At 42.3% G+C, this 22,120-nt stretch overlaps 2 protein-coding genes across 4 annotated transcripts; both read left to right on the plus strand.

Annotated features, from left to right (window-relative positions):
• The first annotated feature begins 1,822 nt into the window (after window positions 1-1,822).
• On the plus strand, window positions 1,823-9,309 carry LOC311105298 (ras-related protein Rab-6A-like). 2 transcript variants are annotated; one of them, XM_084147390.1, is made up of 8 exons: window positions 1,823-2,050; window positions 3,173-3,231; window positions 3,539-3,592; window positions 3,955-4,060; window positions 5,212-5,323; window positions 5,703-5,796; window positions 7,000-7,066; window positions 7,289-9,309. In XM_084147390.1, the coding sequence occupies exons 1-8, from the start codon at window positions 1,972-1,974 to the stop codon at window positions 7,351-7,353; spliced, it is 636 nt and encodes a 211-aa protein (XP_084003516.1). In that variant the 5' UTR covers window positions 1,823-1,971; the 3' UTR covers window positions 7,354-9,309. The 2 variants fall into 2 exon arrangements, with proteins under 2 accessions (XP_084003516.1, XP_084003517.1); XM_084147391.1 differs by lacking the exons at window positions 1,823-2,050; window positions 3,173-3,231; window positions 3,539-3,592; window positions 3,955-4,060 and adding an exon at window positions 4,418-4,747.
• A 1,117-nt stretch (window positions 9,310-10,426) lies between these two features.
• LOC311104943 (START domain-containing protein 10-like) lies at window positions 10,427-21,915 on the plus strand. 2 transcript variants are annotated; one of them, XM_084146930.1, is made up of 7 exons: window positions 10,427-10,795; window positions 11,008-11,214; window positions 11,932-12,079; window positions 12,624-12,727; window positions 18,363-18,480; window positions 18,628-18,680; window positions 20,268-21,915. In XM_084146930.1, exons 2-7 carry the CDS (start codon window positions 11,029-11,031, stop codon window positions 20,481-20,483), a joined length of 825 nt encoding a protein of 274 aa, XP_084003056.1. In that variant the 5' UTR covers window positions 10,427-10,795; window positions 11,008-11,028; the 3' UTR covers window positions 20,484-21,915. The 2 variants fall into 2 exon arrangements, with proteins under 2 accessions (XP_084003056.1, XP_084003057.1); XM_084146931.1 differs by lacking the exon at window positions 10,427-10,795 and having other exon boundaries at window positions 10,870-11,214.
• The last annotated feature ends 205 nt before the right edge of the window (window positions 21,916-22,120 follow it).

Here is a 22,120-nt window from a genome sequence, read left to right on the forward strand (position 1 = left end):
TAGTGGCATCTGCAGAGAGGTATTTGGGTGTACGAGACTTGACGTCAGAAGAGTTACAGGGTGTGTTGAGTGGTGGTGTCTTGTCCTTTCAGGCTGTTGGCCTGAGGTAAGACTAGATACATTTTACATTTTACATTTTAGTCATTTAGCAGACGCTCTTATCCAGAGCGACTTACAAATTGGTGCATTTAACTTAGGATGGCCAGTAGGACAACCACCCTTTTTTTATGGGGGGTGGGGGAGGGAGGGGGGGTAGAAGGATTACTGTTATACTATTCCAGGTATTCCTTAAAGAGGTAGGGTTTCAAGTGTCTCCGGAAGGTGTTCAGTGACTCCGCTGTCCTGGCGTCTTGGGGGAGCTTGTTCCACCATTGGGGTGCCAGAGCAGCGAATAGCTTTGACTGGGCTGAGCGGGAACTGTGCTTCCGTAGAGGTAGGGGGGCTAGCAGGCCAGAGGTGGATGAACGTAGTGCCCTCATTTGGGTGTAGGGACTGATCAGAGCCTGAAGGTAATGAGGTGCCGTTCCCCTCACAGCTCCTTAGGCAAGCACCATGGTTTTGTAGTAGATGCAAGCTTCAACTGGAAGCCAGTGGAGTGTGCGGAGGAGCGGGGTGACATGAGAGAACTTGGGAAGGTTGAACACCAGACGGGCTGCAGCATTCTGGATAAGTTGTAGGGGTTTAATGGCACAGGCAGGGAGCCCAGCCAACAGCGAGTTGCAGTAATCCAGACGGGAGATGACAAGTGCCTGGATTAGGACCTGTGCCGCTTTATGTGTAAGGTAGGGTCGTACTCTGCGAATGTTGTAGAGCATGAACCTGCAGGATCGGGTCAACGCTTTGATGTTAGCGGAGAACGACAAGGTGTTGTCCAGGGTCACGCCAAGGTTCTTTGCACTCTGGGAGGAGGACACAATGGAGTTGTCAACCGTGATGGCGAGATCATGGAGCGGGCAGTCCTTCCCCGGGAGGAAGAGCAGCTCCGTCTTGCCGACGTTCAGCTTGAGGTGGTGAACCGACATCCACACTGATATGTCTGCCTGACATGCAGAGATGCAATTCGCCACCTGGTTATCAGAAGGAGGAAAGGAGAAAATTAATTGTGTGTCGTCTGTGTAGCAATGATAGGAGAGACCATGTGAGGATATGACAGAGCCAAGTGACTTGGTGTATAGAGAGAATAGGAGAGGGCCTAGAACTGAGCCCTGGGGGACACCAGTGGTGAGAGCACGTGGTGCAGAGACAGATTCTCGCCACGCCACCTGGTAGGAGCGACCTGTCAGGTAGGACGCAATCCAAGAGTGAGCAGCGCCGGAGATGCCCAACTCGGAGTGGGTGGAGAGGAGGATCTGATGGTTCACAGTATCAAAGGCAGCAGATAGGTATAGAAGGATAAGAGCAGAGGAGAGAGAGTTAGCTTTAGCAGTGCGGAGAGCCTCCGTGACACAGAGAAGAGCAGTCTCAGTTGAATGACCAGTCTTGAAACCTGACTGGTTTGGATCAAGAAGGTCATTCTGAGAGAGATAGCAGGAGAGTTGGCTAGAGACGGCACGCTCAAGAGTTTTGGAGAGAAAATATAGATTTAAATAGTGGAGTAGGGTGGTGGGTTTTTAGTGGGTTAGATGGTAGGGTATTTGTTGATTTTTTAAAATATATATTTTTAAGCAAAGTATAAGGTAGTTGTACTCCAGTCTAGTAGGTGGCGGTAATGCAACGGTTATTGGATGCCAATCGCCGTTATACCTTTTCGAAAAAGAAGACTTGCCCATTGAAACGCTGCACTTTTTGGTACTCGTAGTTTGTCCGCAGGGGGCGCTGGCTCGCTCGTCACAATTTCACATACAGAACGAGCATATACACAGAACGCAACAAAAGCTAGGCTATCGATACTACCCTGTGCCTCTTCCCTGTCGAGACAACATAGGAAACTGGCAATATAGCTAGCTAGCTGTTATTTATCGTTTAATAAAGATGTCGACCACGACCGGCGGCGGAGAGTTTGGAAACCCCCTGCGGAAATTCAAGCTCGTATTCTTAGGCGAGCAAAGTGGTAAGTGGAGTGTATTCAGTAGGGCATGTGTGGTTATTTGTTTTGGTGAGAGTACCGCTAACTGGCGTTAGCCTAGCTGTTAGCTAGCCAGGCCGAGGCAGAAAGATGATGCTAAACGACTCAGACAATGCCTTGCCAGGTTAGCTGTATTTTAGCCAAGGCCCTAAACACGTAAAGGGAACTTGTTTAAGTTAACGTTACTAGTTATCCCATTGAATCAGGAAAAATGGGTTGCTTGAGATCATGTTGCAAAAGATGTTCGTGAATAAAGCTAGCCAGCTTTAGCTAGCTAATTTAGGTACTAGATAACATTAGCTTGGTAATATATCTGGTCATGCATATCCCGTAACTAGCTAACGTTAAGTTACTGAATCGTCGGTGTCATTCACGAGTTGAAGTTACACATTCTTTCCATTCGATGTGAATGTTTTTCTGTTTACTTGCCAGCTAGCTTTAGCTTGTGTGTGTGGAGTCGTGTAACAGTTTGTGAGCCACGTCTGTCAGTTAAAGAGGGGATCCAGTTGAGCTAGCTTGGCTGGCAACTCACTGAGCCGTTTATTCAACCTTGGCCATTTCCAGTGACTAACGTCAACATTCATAGAAATAAACCAGACATACACTACCGGTCAAAGGTTTTAGAACACCTACTCATTCAAGTTTTTTTTATTCTTCTATAATGTAGAAAAAACATTAAAAAGAAAGAAAGAAGAACCCTTGAATGAGTAGGTGTTCTAAAACTTTTGACCGGTAGTGTATGCCATATTATTTCCTCAAACAAATCTTAATTCAGATTTGCATAGCTCCAAACCCGTGTATCGATTTTCCAGTCCATTTTAGCTAGCTAGTTATCTCCTCCATTCGTGGCTCCACCCTTTGCCAGCTCAGCATGGGTTCAGTAGTCCAGCGATTAGTTTTGAGATTTATCATGGAAATAAACAATATAATCACATATGATTGCGTAACACATGATCACTGTCAGTATTGTATATTGTTTTAAGGAGCTAAATGCTCATAACATAGGCTACGTTTATTACTGTTCCTCCCAAATTACAGTTCCACAGGATCATGCATCATTTAGCAAATGTCAGTGTAAACTAAATACTCTCTGCTCTATCTTTACAGTGGGGAAGACATCGCTTATCACCAGATTTATGTATGACAGCTTTGACAACACCTATCAGGTACATTACCTCATCTCAAGTACAATACTGGTAATTCATTGCATGTAAACGGTAAACTAACACATGAGTAACATTAGTTGGCATCCACACCACTCTGTGCATTGGGATGTTTTGCTTGGTGGAGATGTCTGCCGTTGAGAGCTGTGTTCTGTCTTTTGTAACCTGATAATAGCTTGCATACAATCTGCTACAAAACTGGGGGGGAAATGAGGACACTAGGCTATTCTTCTCTTCGGCTTATTTTTGAATGTAGTACAGTCATGCAGTATGTCAGTGATCTCTGAGGATAATGTTTTTTGTCTTGCAGGCAACAATTGGCATAGACTTTTTATCGAAAACGATGTATCTGGAAGATCGTACGGTAAGTACCACTTTGTTTCTATATCATCTGCATCACTTGAAACCATTTCACATGTCCCTTGTTTGTGCCCATACATAAACAACATTGTATATCCCTCTACATGTCACTGTCAAAAAGGGGCTTAGGTATTCTGCTTTTTATCTAATTCTGACTAGACTGCTTGTTTAAAGCATGGACGTAGATTAACCATGATTTGCAGTTTCATTATAAGTTTTCATTTAGCCCATGTTTTCTTTCCTGCCATGATTCTGTTTTTAGTTCCATCATTATAAGTTTATGTCTCTGTCCACCCCTCCCCTCCATCCCCATGGCTGGGTTTCGAACTGTGTCCGCTCCTCGGTTTGTTGTGTGGTTGGCCACAGATTCGGCTCCAGCTGTGGGATACGGCCGGGCAGGAGCGGTTCCGCAGTCTCATCCCCAGCTACATCAGAGACTCAGCCGCTGCTGTGGTGGTTTATGACATAGCAAGTAGGTATCACCTCCCTGCCCTTCCCTCAGTGGACAGAAGGGGAGAACAGGGCAAACAGCATTTCCACAGCTTGGCAACGTCACTGGACTGTAGAAATGAGTTGAACCCGACTTGCTTGTGGTCAGTGAGTAATCAGATCAGAAAATAGCCTTCTGGCACTTCAGTGCTTCCATTGTCTGAGAATTCTGTGCTACACTAAAGTGAGTAGATATTATAGATGACATTGTTAGTGCAATGGTTACAAATAGGCCTATAGAGTGGAATGGTAGACCTCTCAGTACATCCAGTGGTGATTGTGCTTGTGGAAATGTCCCTAAAGGGGCTTGTCTAAGGAATGGGGAAAATGCTTTCCTTGCGCCAAAAGCATTGATTTGGAACATTTGCCATCTGTAATGGGTCACTAAAAAGCGTCAACGTTGGGAACAGGTCATCTGCTAGCTACATGGGAAAGCTTTTTCCTATTCCAGGATGCATGATCGTTTTCGCCTTGCTGTTCTCTTGCAACTATTTTATGTCGTTCCTCTTCTCCATTTTCCCTTTCCGTCTGTCCCGTTTTCTTCTCCTCCGTCCCAATCCCCAGGTCCGACTCCAGCTCTGGGACACTGCTGGACAGGAGCGTTTCCGTAGTCTCATACCCAGCTACATCCGCGACTCCACCATCGCTGTGGTGGTTTATGACATCACCAGTGAGTTAGAGCTGTGCTCTCATCACTGTAGGTGGGGCGGGGTCAACTGGCACATTACATTGGGAAGGAGGCTGTCATGACACAGTAGCAGCCCTCAACAGCTTCTAATGTATGAGTAGTGTTACTATTATTGGAGGCATTTAGTGTCACCATGTAGGGACTTTAATGATGCGACTTCATGGTGATGAGGGAGTTTATTAACAGTGGCGTGGGAACTACTATTCCTTTCTTTCTGTGCTTAAACTTCACTTACGGTTGACTTTTGTTTACTAACACCTGGCTACTGGGTTCACTCCTCTGCTGAAATCAACTGTACTTTCACTGAGGAGCAAAGACCGTTCTGATTTGCGAATGTATCTAACGTGTTAATATCCCCATCACTCGGAGTTCAAACCTCATGGGATATTTCAAGTGATCATGCTCACTCTGTGTGCATTCTGAATTGCTACTGTTCTTCCCCTCAGACCTTAATTCATTCCAGCAAACCTCAAAGTGGATTGATGATGTCAGAACAGAGAGAGGAAGTGATGTCATTATCATGCTTGTGGGAAACAAAACAGACCTGGCTGATAAAAGGTACGTGGTGTGTGTGGTGGGGTGGTAAACGGCAATGTGGTCCCTGAACTGGATGTCGACCTGTTTAACAACAGTTGTATGTGTGCACCCTTTGTCAAAGCCTGGTTCCTCCTCCTCCCTTGACTGTATTTGGCATCCCATGATTTTAATGAGTATATTGGGCACAACATATTCATTTTCAAGTGTTTTATGATTTTTATCTATTGAACATTACTCCATGTTGACCCTGGTTACTATTTGGTTAAGCCTTTTTATTTTCGTCATTTTGGTTTTATCTATTTTTTTTGTTCCCTCTCCCCGGTGTCTCCCCATGTCACTTTGATTTGGGGTCCACTCCCACCACCCTCCCCTCCTGTCCCTCCCCCTGGGACCATGGCAGACAAGTGTCTGTTGAGGCTGCAGAGAGGAAAGCTCGTGAACTCAATGTGATGTACATAGAGACCAGCGCCAAGGCTGGCTATAACGTCAAACAGGTGGGTGTCCAGCTACCACCAGCAGGTGTACAAACAGCCTCCAGAACTGCCCATTATGCTCCGCTTTACCCAGATTCATTTGGGATGTACTATGTGGATTAGATGTTTAATGTGGACCGAGTGACTGTGCTGTGAGTGACTTGGGAGTGTTTCTCTATATCGTGTCAAGCTGTTTCATATTTTCTCAGCAAAGCTGCTCCCTCTCCTATCCCTTTGTCTCTCAGAGGTATGACCAAACTAACCCTCTCTCTTTCTAACCAAAAGACTCTGAGCTCTCCTTTCTTTTTCTCCCTCCATCTCCCCCTTTCCCTCTCGGCCTCTTTCATGTCTGTCTGTCTATCCCTCCATCTCTCCGCCTCTCGGCCTCTTTCATGTCTGTCTGTCTATCCCTCCATCTCTCCGCCTCTCGGCCTGTCCTCTTTCATGTCTGTCTGTCTATCCCTCCATCTCTCGGCTGTGGCCTGAGCAGACAGATCACCACGGAAGAGGGCGAGCAGAGAGCTAAGGAACTGAATGTCATGTTCATTGAAACCAGCGCAAAGACTGGCTACAATGTCAAACAGGTAGAGCTTCTGTTCACTCAAGGTAGTCCAGCCCAATCTGCCCTCATAGACTACTTTCACAACTTCTAGTTTTCCCTCCGCTCTCTCATCACTTGAATCCTCATGGCCTGTCCTCCTTGTCCTCTCTGCATTGTGATTCACCTCAGTGCTCAGGTGTTGTTGTCATTCACGTCCATTGCTTTAGAACGCTTTGGCATCAATTGTACTGCGCTGTCTAGCTCCATGTTGTTGGGCTTCTCTTATTTTGCCTCGTTCCACAAAATGTCTGCTTGTTGTGCTTCTCACTGTTTGGCAAGGAGCCATCGACATAGGCCTGCTGCACAGGCATCGAATCTAAATAATCATATGACAGTTTGACGCAAGTTAACAAGATTTTTAAATATTCTGTAGGGACATTTTCTTGCATTGTTTCTAATGTGTTATTGAGATCTTCCAAGATTTTAATGTGTGATAAATATCAGGATCAGTTTTGCCAGATGCATGTAGCCCCATGTACAAATATACTGTATGTTTATTTTACATGAAATGATCAGGTATAAATATTGACTTACCATCTAGGTCGTCACTGTTATGTGGCCAACTTCACGTTATTGAGGTACGGTTGTTTTTCTCCACTGATTCCTTTCTTGTGTTTCCTCAGCTGTTTCGCCGTGTTGCCGCAGCCCTACCTGGGATGGATAGCACACCAGAGAAGAGCAAAGAGGACAGTATCTTTTCACAAAGGGGTTATCCCGAGGCAGAATGGTTTGGAGTGTGTTTGAGCTCAACATGTAATCGACACTCCAGAAATGCTTCAGTGTCTGTTGTAATGTTATCTGTTGCTTATGGATTTAATTTGGTTAAACTTGCAGAATATTCTTTAAATTCCCCAAAATGTTTATGATTCATGAAATGACTAATTAATAATGTTCCTTAACCACATCTCTCAGTGATCGATATCAAACTGGAGAAGCCGCCGGAGATGGCGGTGACGGAGAGCAGCTGCTCCTGCTAGTAAACACCTCACCCCCCCCACCTGACCTGCCTCCTCCACACCAACAGCTTGTGTCTCAGTGGCCACTCTCCCCACCCCATGGCTCACTGCCATCGGCTGGAGAACCTCTTTCCCTCCCTTTCGACTCAGTGACTTTTCAGAGTAACCGTGTGGATGTGCTATTACTCTGTATTTAAACAGATAATCTAAAATAATACTATTAAAGGTAAGAAGTAAAACTGTCAAACAATTGGTTAAATGCTGAATATGATCAGATTTTCATCCAACTGCATGGCATTCTCTAGGATTGCAGACTGACATAGCTAACTGCTCCTGGGTTATTGCACTTTTAGGATCATCAGTGCGATCACACTTGTCATTGTTGTAAAGTTATATTGTTTAGAGATTTATTTAAGTGATTTATTCAGTCCCTTTTTGTTTTTTTGCTTTCTGGATTGGGTCAACTACAGTATTCTATCTACGTGATCACCAAACTGTCTGTTACTGATTCCCATGATTTTTGAAATACTTCCCCTCTAAACTTGATGAACATTATTTTTAATCGTTGGCTCAAATCAAATCAATTAATTTAGGCCTAATGAATAAGGGACATTATTATCAGGACATTTTAAAGGCAAGAACAGCCAAAGAACACTTAGGATTACTGTAGTTAGTTGATTGAAGATTTCAATGGCGGCTGGTTTGTTATTTTGGCAGGTCTTCCCAAGGGGATGCTTCAGAAAGTACATGTAGCCAATCCGATAGGAAACAAGGGTATGTGTTTTTAGAAAAGGGACATAATCCCAAATTCATTGTACTGGAAAATACTAAGTTAAATCTACTGATGTACACTTTGAAACTATAGCAGCTCTGTCATAGGAACTTTCCTCAGTTAACTACAAGCATACTAACACATCTCCTTGTCTGAGGAGAAAATGTGTTTAAAGTCCATATGTGGGCCTATGGAGTGAGCAGGTGTCAAACATTTTACACACTAAATGGAAACATGTCACTGGGCCCATACAATGTCTCCTACTCACCCTCCAATTGATATATATTGTCTTGTTTTCGTCACACTATTGCAGGCACAGCATGCTCATCATGCAGGATTCATAGACGGTTAAGGACACAGATGCCTTGTTTGTTCACTAACGTGCACTGAATCAAGCCCCAATATTGTAAAGATCGAGAGGCCTGCTGATGGGCCTCTGGCTTCGGTAGTTGTTTTGTAGAGCAGTTTAGATAGGAAGTGTTAGTTGGTCCTCAGATACAGCTAACACCGTTGCTGTAAAAAAAATCAAGTTAAGTGATGTAACTTTTATCGCTATTGCCTGTGCAGGACTGTTGATTTTATGTTTTAACACAAGGAACCGTAAAATCGCATTGCATGCTTGCCAACATTAGTTGCTGGCACGCACATGGGAAGTTAGTATTTTATTTATTATTTCCGTGTCTCAGATTAGATGCTGAATTTGAAAGCAAATGCCAGGGCTGGTTGTTTCGTCTCATGTCACCCGGGTCACACTGATGTTGACTCTCCCTGCAGTGTGTAGTCAGTGGATTGGTTTAGTTACAGAAAAGGCTACACTCCACCCCTGTCCTTTACCACGTACTCACAGTGGTGTACACAAAAACATGAACACACACAAACCAAATAACCAGTCATAAATGTCTCATCCCCACCATCACACACCAATACATTATCTGTAGATTGTTTGAAAATGTTTTTTTAAATGTAGATAAGTATTTAATTACATCGAACAGCCATTAGCTTAATAGCTATTCTATTACCCGTCGCTGACTGAATACTCGGCTCTGTGCTATTCTGAAGTGTCTGTCCATTTGAAATATGTCTACTAGTGTTTAGCAACGTTTGTGTGAATAATAATGTACTATTAGTATTACTCTGCTGTATAAAAAAAGAGTTAAAGAACACTGAAGTGTATCACATGAAATAAAGGTATTTCACCAAAGTTGTTCCAAGCTTCTCGCAAATGATTTTTATGAATATTGTAGATGTATTATTATTAATGGGATAGGCCTACTTTTACATACACATTATTTTAGAAATGTTAATTTATAACTTTGTTCCTACAAAATGAAGAATGACAGATTTATTTATCATCCTGGTCTTTTTAAATATATTCACTCAAAATATATTTTACCTCTTTTTTTAATCAATTTAATATAGTATTGCAAGTCAAAAATTATTAGCCCTAATTAATGGAACGTTGCCTTTGTCACTACAGTGTAGCCCCGATCCATCACCCGCTACGGAACCAATCAGTCGATATAATCGAGAACACCCACCTATAGATGTATGGGCCTAATCATGTAGTCCCACGGGGGGCCAGTATGAAAAAATAATGTATGCACAAACTGTAAGTCGCTCTGGATAAGAGCGTCTGCTAAATGACTAAAATGTAAATGTAAAATGTAGTCCACAATGCATTAGTGATAATTGCAACAACAATGTAACAGTTTCTGTGCCAGGAGGACATACATTTTATTTTTGCGTAAGATATTGTGCATTTACAATATAAAGTATTTAGACTTTGAGAGTGACTTATTGGCCAAACCGAAACGATTTATGACGGATAGGATCGAAAGAAAGGAAGCACTGCTCTCAGAGCAGCGTTCTCCCTTTTCAATCTTACCTTAACGTTATAATTATTCCGAGAAATCCCCTATGGCACCTAATACCCTACAATAATTAATGACCTAAATCAAGATTTGGCACATCATTGCGCACATGTTACACATTAAATATATCGAGGCAAAAATGTGACAGTAGCGTACAAATAACTAAATAAAACTCAATTGAATTAACATGAATCTGATTTCAATATCATTGAAATATATAGGTCTATGTAGCCCATACTGTAGCCTATTTATATTTTAATACAGTCATCTCTTTTTTCATTTTCATTTGAAGCGTCTTTATATCCTTCGCTTGTTATGCAAAGAAATGGCCAACTGTATTTGTAGTTGTCACATTACTTCTGAAGTTGTCAGCACAAAAGACAGATAAACGTCTTGATTTAGTGTTTAGCAGAAAACTGCATAAAGTGACGCGGAAGGGCAAAAAGCATCTAGCGACGTACTTGGCTGATCTAGGAGTGGTCTGAGGCCGTTGGTAATAACGAGCGTTTTCAAGAGCAACTTTAGCAACGATGGTTTTGGGAAACAGCTCGGAGATTTAACGATGCTCCTACGAAGGTTATAACGATTAACGTATCCTTAAGATGCTTTTGGGAAACCGGGCTCTGGACTTTATGTACGAAATAAATCTAGGGCTACCATCATTCCCAACGTCAGCCAAGTTGAGCTAACACAAGCTAGGAGTAGTTGGTCTCATTCCAAACCTAGGTGTGCAGACAAGATTCCTGTAGGCTACACCTGTGTGAATTTCGGAAACAGTGACGTGAGGAGCTGTTCTGCGTTATTTTCGGGTGGAAGCTGGGTAGGTCAGGAATCCAACACAAAAATCCAGTCTAACTTGATATGATAATGAGTGATTATCACCGGATTGATCTCACTGTCATAATATAATAGCATTTTGGAGGCAGGAGTATCGGACTGGATACACAACATCAATTCAGTGACTTTACTAACATTGTCTTTCGCACTTGTTTTACTGCTTGTTAAGTTGCTACCGTTTCCCCCTCCCCCCAGATTAATTCAGAAAACGTTATTATGTCTCGAATTCTTTCGGGAATTATACCAGACGAGGCAGTCTTCACAGACTTCAGAAGACAAGCCTTGTCAACGGACAACTGGTACAGTAAATATGACAAGAACGGAATGGAGGTCTGGGTCGAGGTGGCCCCTGTAACATCCCCTCAAGGAAACAAAAACGTCCCTAAAGTTCACAAGATAAAGGTAAGGACACTTTGGCTTGACTCATCTGTCGATTTGATACACAGTAGTGTAGCCTAATGTGTTAGCACTGTAACAGTATAAAGTTATAGCCATGGATCAGTTGAGTTGTTTGATCAAAATATGTTGTATTTTCAGTCAACTATATTGACAAAATAGGGGCATATCCTGTATTCCATTATGAATCCCATAGTCTGAATAGAGCAATAGCCATTGTATTAAAGGACTAACTTTTACCCTTTTCTCTCTTTTGCCTGACTTTTTCCAATGTATCTCTGTCAGGGCTCTCCAACCCTGTTCCTGGAGAGCTGCCATCTTGTAGGTTTTTGCTCCAACCCTAATCTAGCGCACCTGATTCTAATAATTAGCAGGTTGATGAGCTGAATCAGGTTAGTTACAACTGGGGTTGGAGCAAAAACCTACAGGTGGGTAGCGCTCCAGGAACAGGGTTGAAGAGCCTTTCAATGTCCTTGGAGACAGCGTAACACAGGTTTTCTGTTACACATTTCCACCATAATCATTTTGTTTTTGTGTGGCAGCATTGTTACAAGAACACCTAGGGGGTTTCCAGTTTTCAATGACCATTGGTTTATCTGGTGTCATATTTTATTGTAGTTAATACTCAACAGTTAAGACCCGATCTTGAGATGGAATTCATTTATTGTATTACTTCAATAATCAATTTACTTCAAGGCTCTCTTTTTGATTTTTTTATTTCAGTGCAGAATGACCATAAAAGATGTGTCGGCCGCCACCATGTACGACGTCCTTCATGATGGACTGTATCGCAAGAAGTGGGACCCCACCATGTTGGAGAGCTTTGACATTGCCCGTCTCTCCCCTAACACCGATTTGGGCTATTACTCATGTGCGTCCCTCTTATCTGCTAGAGTTAAAAGTGCTGTTCCACATTCCTCTGTTATTGTCTCAAACCTCTCAGTGCAAGAACCTGACTGGTCAAATTTACTAAGCATTTGACTTTGAACCACAGGTTCAAACATGACATGACCACAGGTGAAAATGTGCAGTAAATCTGGTGTAAAGTATTTAATTTACATTCCTTCCACTTTCCCCTTGCTCTAAGGAACCCCTTTCTCCATGTTGACCCTCCACTGAGTCTCTCAGTTTCCATTTCCTCCTCTCTCACTGACTTACATACATTACACTATATTGCAATGGTTCCATCAGCAGTTGTAGTCTACTTCTCATCCTGCCCTCAGGAGTTCAGATAAGGCATGAGGGAGCTGGTTTTCAGAGTGTATTTGTAGTCAACACGAGAGTGCAGTTGCTGCCACTGTTGGTCCTCGGAATCTTTGGTTACCATGACAGGAGGGTGGGGCAAGGAAGGGGTGGTGTTTGTAGGAAAGCTCTCAAGTTGTTTTTAATTTGTTGTTGTCCCTTTTGGTTTTCAGGGCTGTGTCCGAAGCCACTGAAGAACAGAGATGTGGTGACTCTGCGTTCGTGGCAGGTGACGGACAACGAGTATGTGATCGTTAACTACTCAGTCAAACACCCGGTACGTACGCCTTGCACCTCCACCTCCTCTGTCTGTAGACTCTCTGGCTCTTAGCAACCATCCAGTACATACAGCAATCTGTCTCTGCTCTACCATTCGTATAGTTCAATGTCAGCTATTGTCCTCATACAGTGCCTTACAAAAGTATTCAGATCCCTTGGATTTCTTCACATTTTATTGTGTTACAAAGTGGGATTCAAATGGATTTAATTGTCATTTTTTTGTCAACAATATACATTAAATACTCTGTCAAAGTGGAAGAAACATTTGACTTAAAAAAAAGACTAAAAAAATAAAATAAAGAATATAGTCCTTGCATAAGTATTCAGCCCCTTTGTTTAGGCACGCCTAAATTAGTTCAGGAGTAAAATGTAGCTTAACAATCACATAAAAAGTTATATGTACTCACTCTGTGAAATAATAGGGGTTGACTTGATTTTTAAATGATTAAGCCTTCCTCTGTCCCCCATACATACATCTGTAAGGTCCCTCAGTCAAGTATTGAATTTAAAGCACAGATTCAACTACAAAGACCAGGGAGCTTTTCAAAAGCCTCATTAAGAAGGGCAGTGATTGGTAGGTTGGTAACAATAACAAATCAGACATTGAATATCTCTTAAAGCATGGTCATGTTACAAATTATGCTGTGCATTATGTATTAAACCACCCAGACACAACAAAGATACAGTCGTCCTTCTGAACTGAGCTGCAGGACAGGAATGAAACTGCTCAGGGATGTTACCATGGGGCCATTGGTGATTTTAAAACGGCTACAGAGTTCAATGGCTGTGATGGGAGAGAGCTGAGGATGGATCAATAACATTGTAGTGACTCCACAATAATGACCTAAATGACAGAGTGAAAATAAGAACAAAAATATACAGAATACAAATATTCCAAAACATGCATTTTGAATGCAACAAGGCACTTAAATAATATTGCAAAAAACATGGCAAAGAAATGCACCTTTTGGCCTAAATGCAAAGCCCTATGTTTGGGGCAAATCCAACAACACATCACTAAGTAACTGCCTCCTTATTTTCAAGCATGGTGGTGGCTGCATCATGGTATGGGTAAGCTTGACATCGGCAAATACTGGGGAGTTTTTCAGGATAAAAAGAAACAGGATAGGGCTAAGCACAGGCAAAATCCTAGAGCAAAACCTGCTTCAGTCTGCTTTACACCAGACACTGGGAGAGGAATTCACCTTTCAGCAGGACAATAATCTACAACACAAGGCCAAATCTACACTGGAGTTGCTTACCAAGAAGACAGTGAATGTTTCTGAGTGGCCAAGTTACAGTTTTGACTTAACCCAATGAGTCCCACCGTCGTGCCGGCATGATTTAGGACTTCTAACCCTTTTTAAACATTGTGGTACCAACTATTAGTCTGTGTGATTAACGGGGGCTGAGCTAGAGCGGTGTTTGTGGGACCCCGAAGGGGCCCGGGGCTGGATATTCTTTTACAAAAACGTCTGTAGAGTCAAAATGGTTTGAGCTACAAACGATTTAAAAGCTACAGTTTCTATGAAAAGCTGAGATTCACGAGCACGCACGTGTACCACGCATGTTTTGCTCAATGACGCTCACAAGCTACAAAAGTCATTAGAAGGTAAGGGGTTCTTCTACATAGGAAATCCCAGGACATAGTGTCAATAATACTGTAATAAGCTCACATAAACTCAGCAAAAAAAGAAACGGCCCTTTTTCAAGACCCTGTCTTTCAAAGATAATTTGTAAAAATCCAAATAACTTCACAGATCTTCATTGTAAAGTGTTTAACCACTGTTTCCCATGCTTGTTCAATGAACCATAAACAATTAATGAACATGCACCTGTGGAACGGTCATTAAGACACTAACAGCTAACAGACGGTAGGCAATTAAGGTCACAGTTATGAAAACTTAGGACACTAAAGAGGCCTTTCTACTGACTCTGAAAAACACCAAAAGAAAGATGCCCAGGGTCCCTGCTCATCTGCGTGAACGTGCCTTAGGCATGCTGCAAGGAGGCATGAGGACTGCAGGGCCAGGGCAATAAATTGCAATGTCTGTACTGTGAGACGCCAAAGACAGCGCTACAGGGAGATAGGACGGACAGCTGATCGTCCTCGCAGTAGCAGACCACGTGTAACAACACCGGCAAAGGATCGGTACATCCGAACATCACACCTGCGGGACAGGTACAGGATGGCAACAACAACTGCCCGAGTTACACCAGGAACACACAATCCCTCCATCAGTGCTCAGACTGTCCGCAATAGGCTGAGAGAGGCTGAACTGAGGGCTTGTAGGCCTGTTGTAAGGCAGGTCCACACCAGACATCACCGGCAACAATGTCGCCTATGGGCACAAACCCACCGTCGCTGGACCAGACAGGACTGGCAAAAAGTTATCTTCACTGACGAGTCGTGGTTTTGTCTCACCAGGGGTGATGGTCGGATTCGCGTTTATCGTTGAAGGAATGAGCGTTACACCGAAGCCTGTACTCTGGGGCGGGATCGATTTGGAGGTGGAGGGTCCTTCATGGTCTGGGGCGGTGTGTCACAGCATCATCGGACTGAGCTTGTTGTCATTGCAGGCAATCTCAATGCTGTGCGTAACAGGGAAGACATCCTCCTCCCTCATGTGGTACCCTTCCTGCAGGCTCATCCTGACATGACCCTCCAGCATGACAATGCCACCAGCCATATTGCTCTTTCTGTGCGTGATTTCCTGCAAGACAGTAATGTCAGTGTTCTGCCATGGCCAGCGAAGAGCCCGGATCTCAATCCCAATGAGCACATCTGGGACCTGTTGGATCGGAGGGTGAGGGCTAGAGCCATTCCCCCCAGAAATGTCCGGGAACTTGTAGGTGCCTTGGTGGAAGAGTGGGGTAACATCTCACAGCAAGAACTAGCTAATCTGGTGCAGTCAATGAGGAGGAGATGCACTGCAGTACTTAATGCAGCTGGTGGCCACACCAGATACTGACTGTTACTTTTGATTTTGACCCCCCCTTTGTTCAGGGACACATTATTCAATTTCTATTAGTCACATGTCTGTGGATCTTGTTCAGTTTATGTCTCAGTTGTTGAATCTTGTTATGTTCATACAAATATTTACACGTTAAGTTTGCTGAAAATAAACGCAGTTGACATTGAGAGGATGTTTCTTTTTTTGCTGAGTTTAGTTGCTGTCACAAACTCCATACAGTTGTCACTGACTAGTTGGATATTCATTTCCCACTGAGCAAACAATTTCTGTACTTACAACATCCATATCAATTCATTTCTATCCGATTTTTGCTTTGGCATATTTCTTTATTACGGTGAGGGAAAAAAGTATTTGATCCCCTGCTGATTTTGTACGTTTGCCCACTTACAAAGACATGATCAGTCTATCATTTTAATGGTAGGTTTATTTGAACAGTGAGAGACAGAATAACAACAAAAAAATCCAGAAAAACGCATGTTATAAATTGATTTGCATTTTAATGAGGGAAATAAGTATTTGACCCCCTCTCAATCAGAAAGATTTCTGGCTCCCAGGTGTCTTTTATACAGGTAATGAGCTGAGATTAGGAGCACACTCTTAAAGGGAATGCTCCTAATCTCAGTTTGTTACCTGTATAAAATACATCTGTCCACAAAAGCAGTCAATCAATCAGATTCCAAACTCTCCACCATGGCCAAGACCAAAGAGCTCTCCAAGGATGTCAGGGACAAGATTGTAGACCTACACAAGGCTGGAATGGGCTACAAGACCATCGCCAAGCAGCTTGGTGAGAAGGTGACAACAGTTGGTGCGATTATTCGCAAATGGAAGAAAGACAAAATAACTGTCAATCTCCCTCGGCCTGGGGCTCCAAGCAAGATCTCACCTCGTGGAGTTGCAATGATCATGAGAACGGTGAGGAATCAGCCCAGAACTACACGGGAGGATCTTGTCAATGATCTCAAGGCAGCTGGGACCATAGTCACCAAGAAAACAATTGGTAACACACTACGCCGTGAAGAACTGAAATATCCTGCAGCGCCCGCAAGGTCCCCCTGCTCAAGAAAGCACATATACAGGGCCATCTGAAGTTTGCCAATGAACATCTGAATGATTCAGAGGAGAACTGGGTGAAAGTGTTGTGGTCAGATGAGACCAAAATCGAGCTCTTTGGCATCAACTCAACTCGCCGTGTTTGGAGGAGGAGGAATGCTGCCTATGACCCTAAGAACACCATCCCCACTGTCAAACATGGAGGTGGAAATATTATGCTTCTGCTAAGGGGACAGGACAACTTCACCGCATCAAAGGGACGATGGACCGTCAAATCTTGGGTGAGAACCTCCTTCCCTCAGCCACGGCATTGAAAATGGGTCGTGGGTGGGTATTCCAGCATGACAATGACCCAAAACACACGGCCAAGGCAACAAAGGAGTGGCTCAAGAAGAAGCACATTAAGGTCCTGGAGTGGCCTAGCCAGTCTCCAGACCTTAATCCCATAGAAAATCTGTGGAGGGAGCTGAAGGTTCGAGTTGCTAAACGTCAGCCTCGAAACCTTAATGACTTGGAGAAGATTTGCAAAGAGGAGTGGGACAGAATCCCTCCTGAGATGTGTGCAAACCTGGTGGCCAACTACAAGAAACGTCTGACCTCTGTGATTGCCAACAAGGGTTTTGCCACCAAGTAGTAAATCATGTTTTGCAGAGGGGTCAAATACCTATTTCCCTCATTAAAATGCAAATCAATTTATAACATTTTTGACATGCGTTTTTCTGGATTTTTTTGTTGTTATTCTGTCTCTCACTGTTCAAATAAACCTACCATTAAAATTATAGACTGATCATGTCTTTGTCAGTGGGCAAACGTACAAAATCAGTAGGGGATCAAATACTTTTTTCCCTCACTGTAATTGACATTTGACAATAAAAGTCATGAATGCAACGGTTTATGTGAAATTGTTTTGTGTTCTATTTGTAGCCCTGGTTGTCCTGAAAAGAAAATGGTAAACCACTTCATTGTGATGCTAAATATAAGGGCTACATGCAGATAAAAGTCAGAAATATGAAGAGCAGATTTTTGCTGGGGTCTCGGGACTGATGGGGTTAAATCTGCTTGAAATACTATGGCAATACATAAAGATTGCTGCCTAGCCATGATCCCCCAACATCTTGACAGAGCTTGAAGAATTTTGAAAACATTCATGTGCAAATATTGCACAATCCAGGTATGCAAAGCTCTTAGAGACTTACCCAAGAAGACTCACAGCTGTAATTATTGCCAACATGTATGAACTCAGGGAGCTGAATACTTATGCAAAGACTATATTTATTTATTTATTTATTTATTACATCTTTCTTTTTTTCTTCCACTTTGACATTACAGAGTATTTTATGCAGATTGTTGCCAAAAAAATGACAATTAAATTCATTTTAATCCCACTTTGTAACAAATAAAATGCGAAGAAATCCAAAGGGTCTGAATTATTTTGCAAGGCACCACCTTGTGTATATTTAACAAGTTAAGGTGGTTCTAATGCGGATGAAGAAGTTATGTTTTTATTACAATGTAACATTCAGTTACTAATAGTTACGGAATGTTACATCAGTCCACATACACCCCAAATCTCAGCTGATTTGGTTCTTATTACTTTCATCACAGAAATATCCTCCCAAAAAGGACCTTGTGAGAGCCATCTCCCTCCTGACTGGCTACCTGGTGAAGGCCACAGGACCCAATAGCTGCTCCTTTACCTACCTCTCACAGGCTGACCCCAAAGGTGAGACCCACCGTCCACTGACCACCTTCAGCTCCTATGCTTCAGTTGTCTTTTCTTTGTTGAAAGATATTTGATACAGGGTATGTTACACTACAGGTACCAAGAGTTGCTGTGAATATTTATTATTTGGTTTATTCTGTATTTCAGGTTCTCTTCCAAAGTGGGTGGTGAACAAAGCATCTGAGGTTCTGGCTCCCAGGGTATGTAAATAAAATCAGACAACATTGTTATTCATCTTCCTTCAGCTAAATTCTTTAGCTTCTTTGTGTTTGACGACAGAGTTATAACTGGTTTTTAATTTGGTTCCAAAGCAACAATCAGCCAATACCTGTGTGTGTTTGTGCACGTTACGGTGGTAATTCTTGGAACCATGGTAACCATATAAACCCACTGGAAGGTTCTGTCCTGCTCAGTTTTTTGGGACAATTCAGCCTCTTAGGCAGAGCAAATGACTCTCAGCGGCCCTGTAGAACTTGTTCTTCTGGTTTCATAGCATGTGCAGCGTGAAACTATTCCAGGCAAGGTGTGTCTTTGTGTGTGAAACCAAGACTGTGTGTGTAGCTCATAGCTGTGATTGAATGGAAACCTGATGATTAATGATCAACAGCTAGCTTCTCATCTTAAATAGCACCCCACTTACACTCATTGTAATATCATTACATTATGTACAGTGCCTTCAGAAAGTATTCACACCCCTTGGCTTTTTCCACATTTTGATGTGTTACAGCCTAATTTGAAAATTGATTAAATTGACATTTTTTAAGAGTGGTACTCAGTTGATGTGTTGTTGGATTTGCCCCAAACATAACACGTTGTATTCAGGACATAAAGTTCATTTCTTTGCCACATTTTTTTGCAGTTTTACTTTAGTGCCATATTGCAAACAGGATGCATGTTTTGGAATATTTGTATTCTGTACAGGCTTCCTTCTTTTCACTCTGTCAATTACGTTAGTATTGTGGAGTAACTCCAATGTTGTTGATCCATCCACAGTTTTCTCCTATCACAGCCATTAAACGCTGTAACTGTTTTAAAGTCACCATTGGCCTCATGGTGAAATCCCTGAGCGGTTTCCTTCCTCTCGGGCAACTGAGTTAGGAGGGATGCCTGTATCTTTGTAGTGACTGGGTGTATTGATACACCATCCAAAGTGTAATTAATAACTTCAACATGCTCAAACGGATATTCAATGTCTGCTTTTTTTTTTTTTTTTTACCAATAAGTGCCCTTCTTTTTTTGTGAGGCTTTGGAAAACCTCCCTGGTCTTTGTGGTTGAATCTTTGTTTGAAATTCACTACTCGACTGAGGGACCTTACAGATAATTGCATGTGTGGGGTATAGAGATGAGGTAGTCATTCAAAAATCCTGTTAAACACTATTGCACACAGTGAGTTCATGCAACTTATTATGTGACTTGTTAAGCACATTTTTACTCCTGAACTTATTTAGGCTTGCCATAACAAAGGGGTTGAATACTTATTGACTCAAGACATTTCAGCTTTTCACTTTGAATCAATTTGTAAACATTTCTAAAAACATAATTCCACTTTGACATTATGGGGTATTTTGTCTGTAGGCCAGTGACACAAAATCACAATTTAATCCATTTTAAATTAAGGCTGTAACACAACGTGGAAAAAGTCAAGGGTTTGGGAGGTGTGAATACTTTCTGAACGACTGTACATGCATATGACTCAGGCCAGAACTGTAAAAAAAAATGAAGTGAAGGGGAAAAACTAGGCTTAGGCTCAGCTCTCGGTCTCTGACGCACTCCTCTCTCCCTGCAGGTGTTGAAGTGTGTGCACGAGGCAGGCCAGAGTTACCCCGAGTGGAAAGAGCAGAATTCTCCGGATCAGAAGCCCTGGTTGTACCCAGAGCAAAGCACCCTGCCCATGATGGACGCGGCCGAGCTGACCATCCAGCGGGCGGACTCTCTGGAGAACGTAGACGAGACCTCCCAGCTGGACGTTCAGGAGATTAACAAAGCAGAGCACAGCAGCTGAACACATCTGTCAGAGGGGATGAAGCCTAGACAAGAGAGGATGGATGGACACGCTCACGCAGACCTAAAGACTCAAGTCCTCAACCTCTCCATGGCACATGATCCCAATCTTTAAAGTTTTACGATCCACCCCCAATTTATTTTGTATTTATCCAGTTTTTGCCTTATAAACCACAGTTTATGCCTCTAAGGAGGACGAAAGAATTAACTGTTTACATCTGTTTGGCCTTATGGAGCTGAACAACATACCATCGAGTGGCAATTCTGGTTCATCCCCTCCGCCTGAACTGATAATTCAGCCAGTGTTTGCCAATGAACTGGGCCAACTCCAGACAATGCACTGGCAGAAGTGTTAGAAGGACTTGGTTGTTGATTGTTACGTACAGCTACTTTTAGAAACGGCAGCATCAGGTATTTTTATATTACCAGCCATGCTTCAAAGTTTTTTATACAATTTGATATGAGGTATGGAATAATTCAGAACCAAGTTAAGAATAGCCAGGATTGGCTGTTTTGATTTCCTGAGTATAAATGAAAGTGAAAAGATTTATTTGTATATGAAGTTTTTTTTATTTGATGGAATACTTATTTATTGAGCTACATTGTATTTCACTATTGTCCTGATATCACTGGAAACCATGAGTATGGATAGACAAAGTGCCTAGTCATTCTGTAGGTTCCCATATCGATATTGGTATTTATTGAACGTTTGTGCAATCTGGGAGCAAGACAATGGAATTCATTCCATTGCTGGTTATATACCCTTGGTGGTTATGTATGCTTTGGTATTACTGTAGGCACTGATCCAATGGTGACTTCATTACATTGAAATATTTTAAACAATATCACATTTAGTATTTTAACAAATGTACACAGGGAGTTATTCATTTTGTAAAGTGAATTGTATGATACATTTTTTTGTGTTATTAGCTGAAGAATTAGAATCACCATCATATATCTTACCCCTTTTAAAGTGTATATATTTTCATAAAGTTACTGATAAGTAATGTCATGACAGAGCAAGCAAGGATCCTGAAGTTAGCCTTGCAAACAGCTCTTGAACTTGACTTTGAAGACATAAATGATTGTAAAGTTCTTGTTTTTTATAAACCTCAGATATGGTTCACATGTATGTGTGTGTGTGTAATTACTGTGTTTTGCTGTGACAGTCAGTCAACCACCCAACAGAAACTCAAAGTGGAACAACAAGTTAATCTACTGTGGTGTCACTGGAGCAATACAGGGAGGCCTGTTGTTCTCAGGAAGGGAGGGTGTTATCAGGGCACATAGGACCATATTGTAGCTGCATGTGGAACATTACCTGATTTTAACCTACACTACCGTTCAAAGGTTTGGGGTCACTTAGAAATGTCCATGTTTTTGAAAGAAAACCAATGTTTTCTTGTCCATTAAAATAACATCAAATTGATCAGAAATACAGTGTAGACATTGTTAATGTTGTAAATGGCTATTGTAGCTGGAAACGGCTGATTTTTTATGGAATATCCACATAAGCGTACAGAGGCCCATTATCAGCAACCATCAGTCCTGTGTTCCAATGGCACGTTGTGCTTGCTAATCCAAGTTTATCATTTTAAAAGGCTAATTGATCATTAGAAAACCCTTTTGCAATTATGT

This window comes from Coregonus lavaretus, assembly GCF_964263955.1.
Source record: "Coregonus lavaretus genome assembly, chromosome: 29".
Taxonomy (NCBI): domain Eukaryota; kingdom Metazoa; phylum Chordata; class Actinopteri; order Salmoniformes; family Salmonidae; genus Coregonus; species Coregonus lavaretus.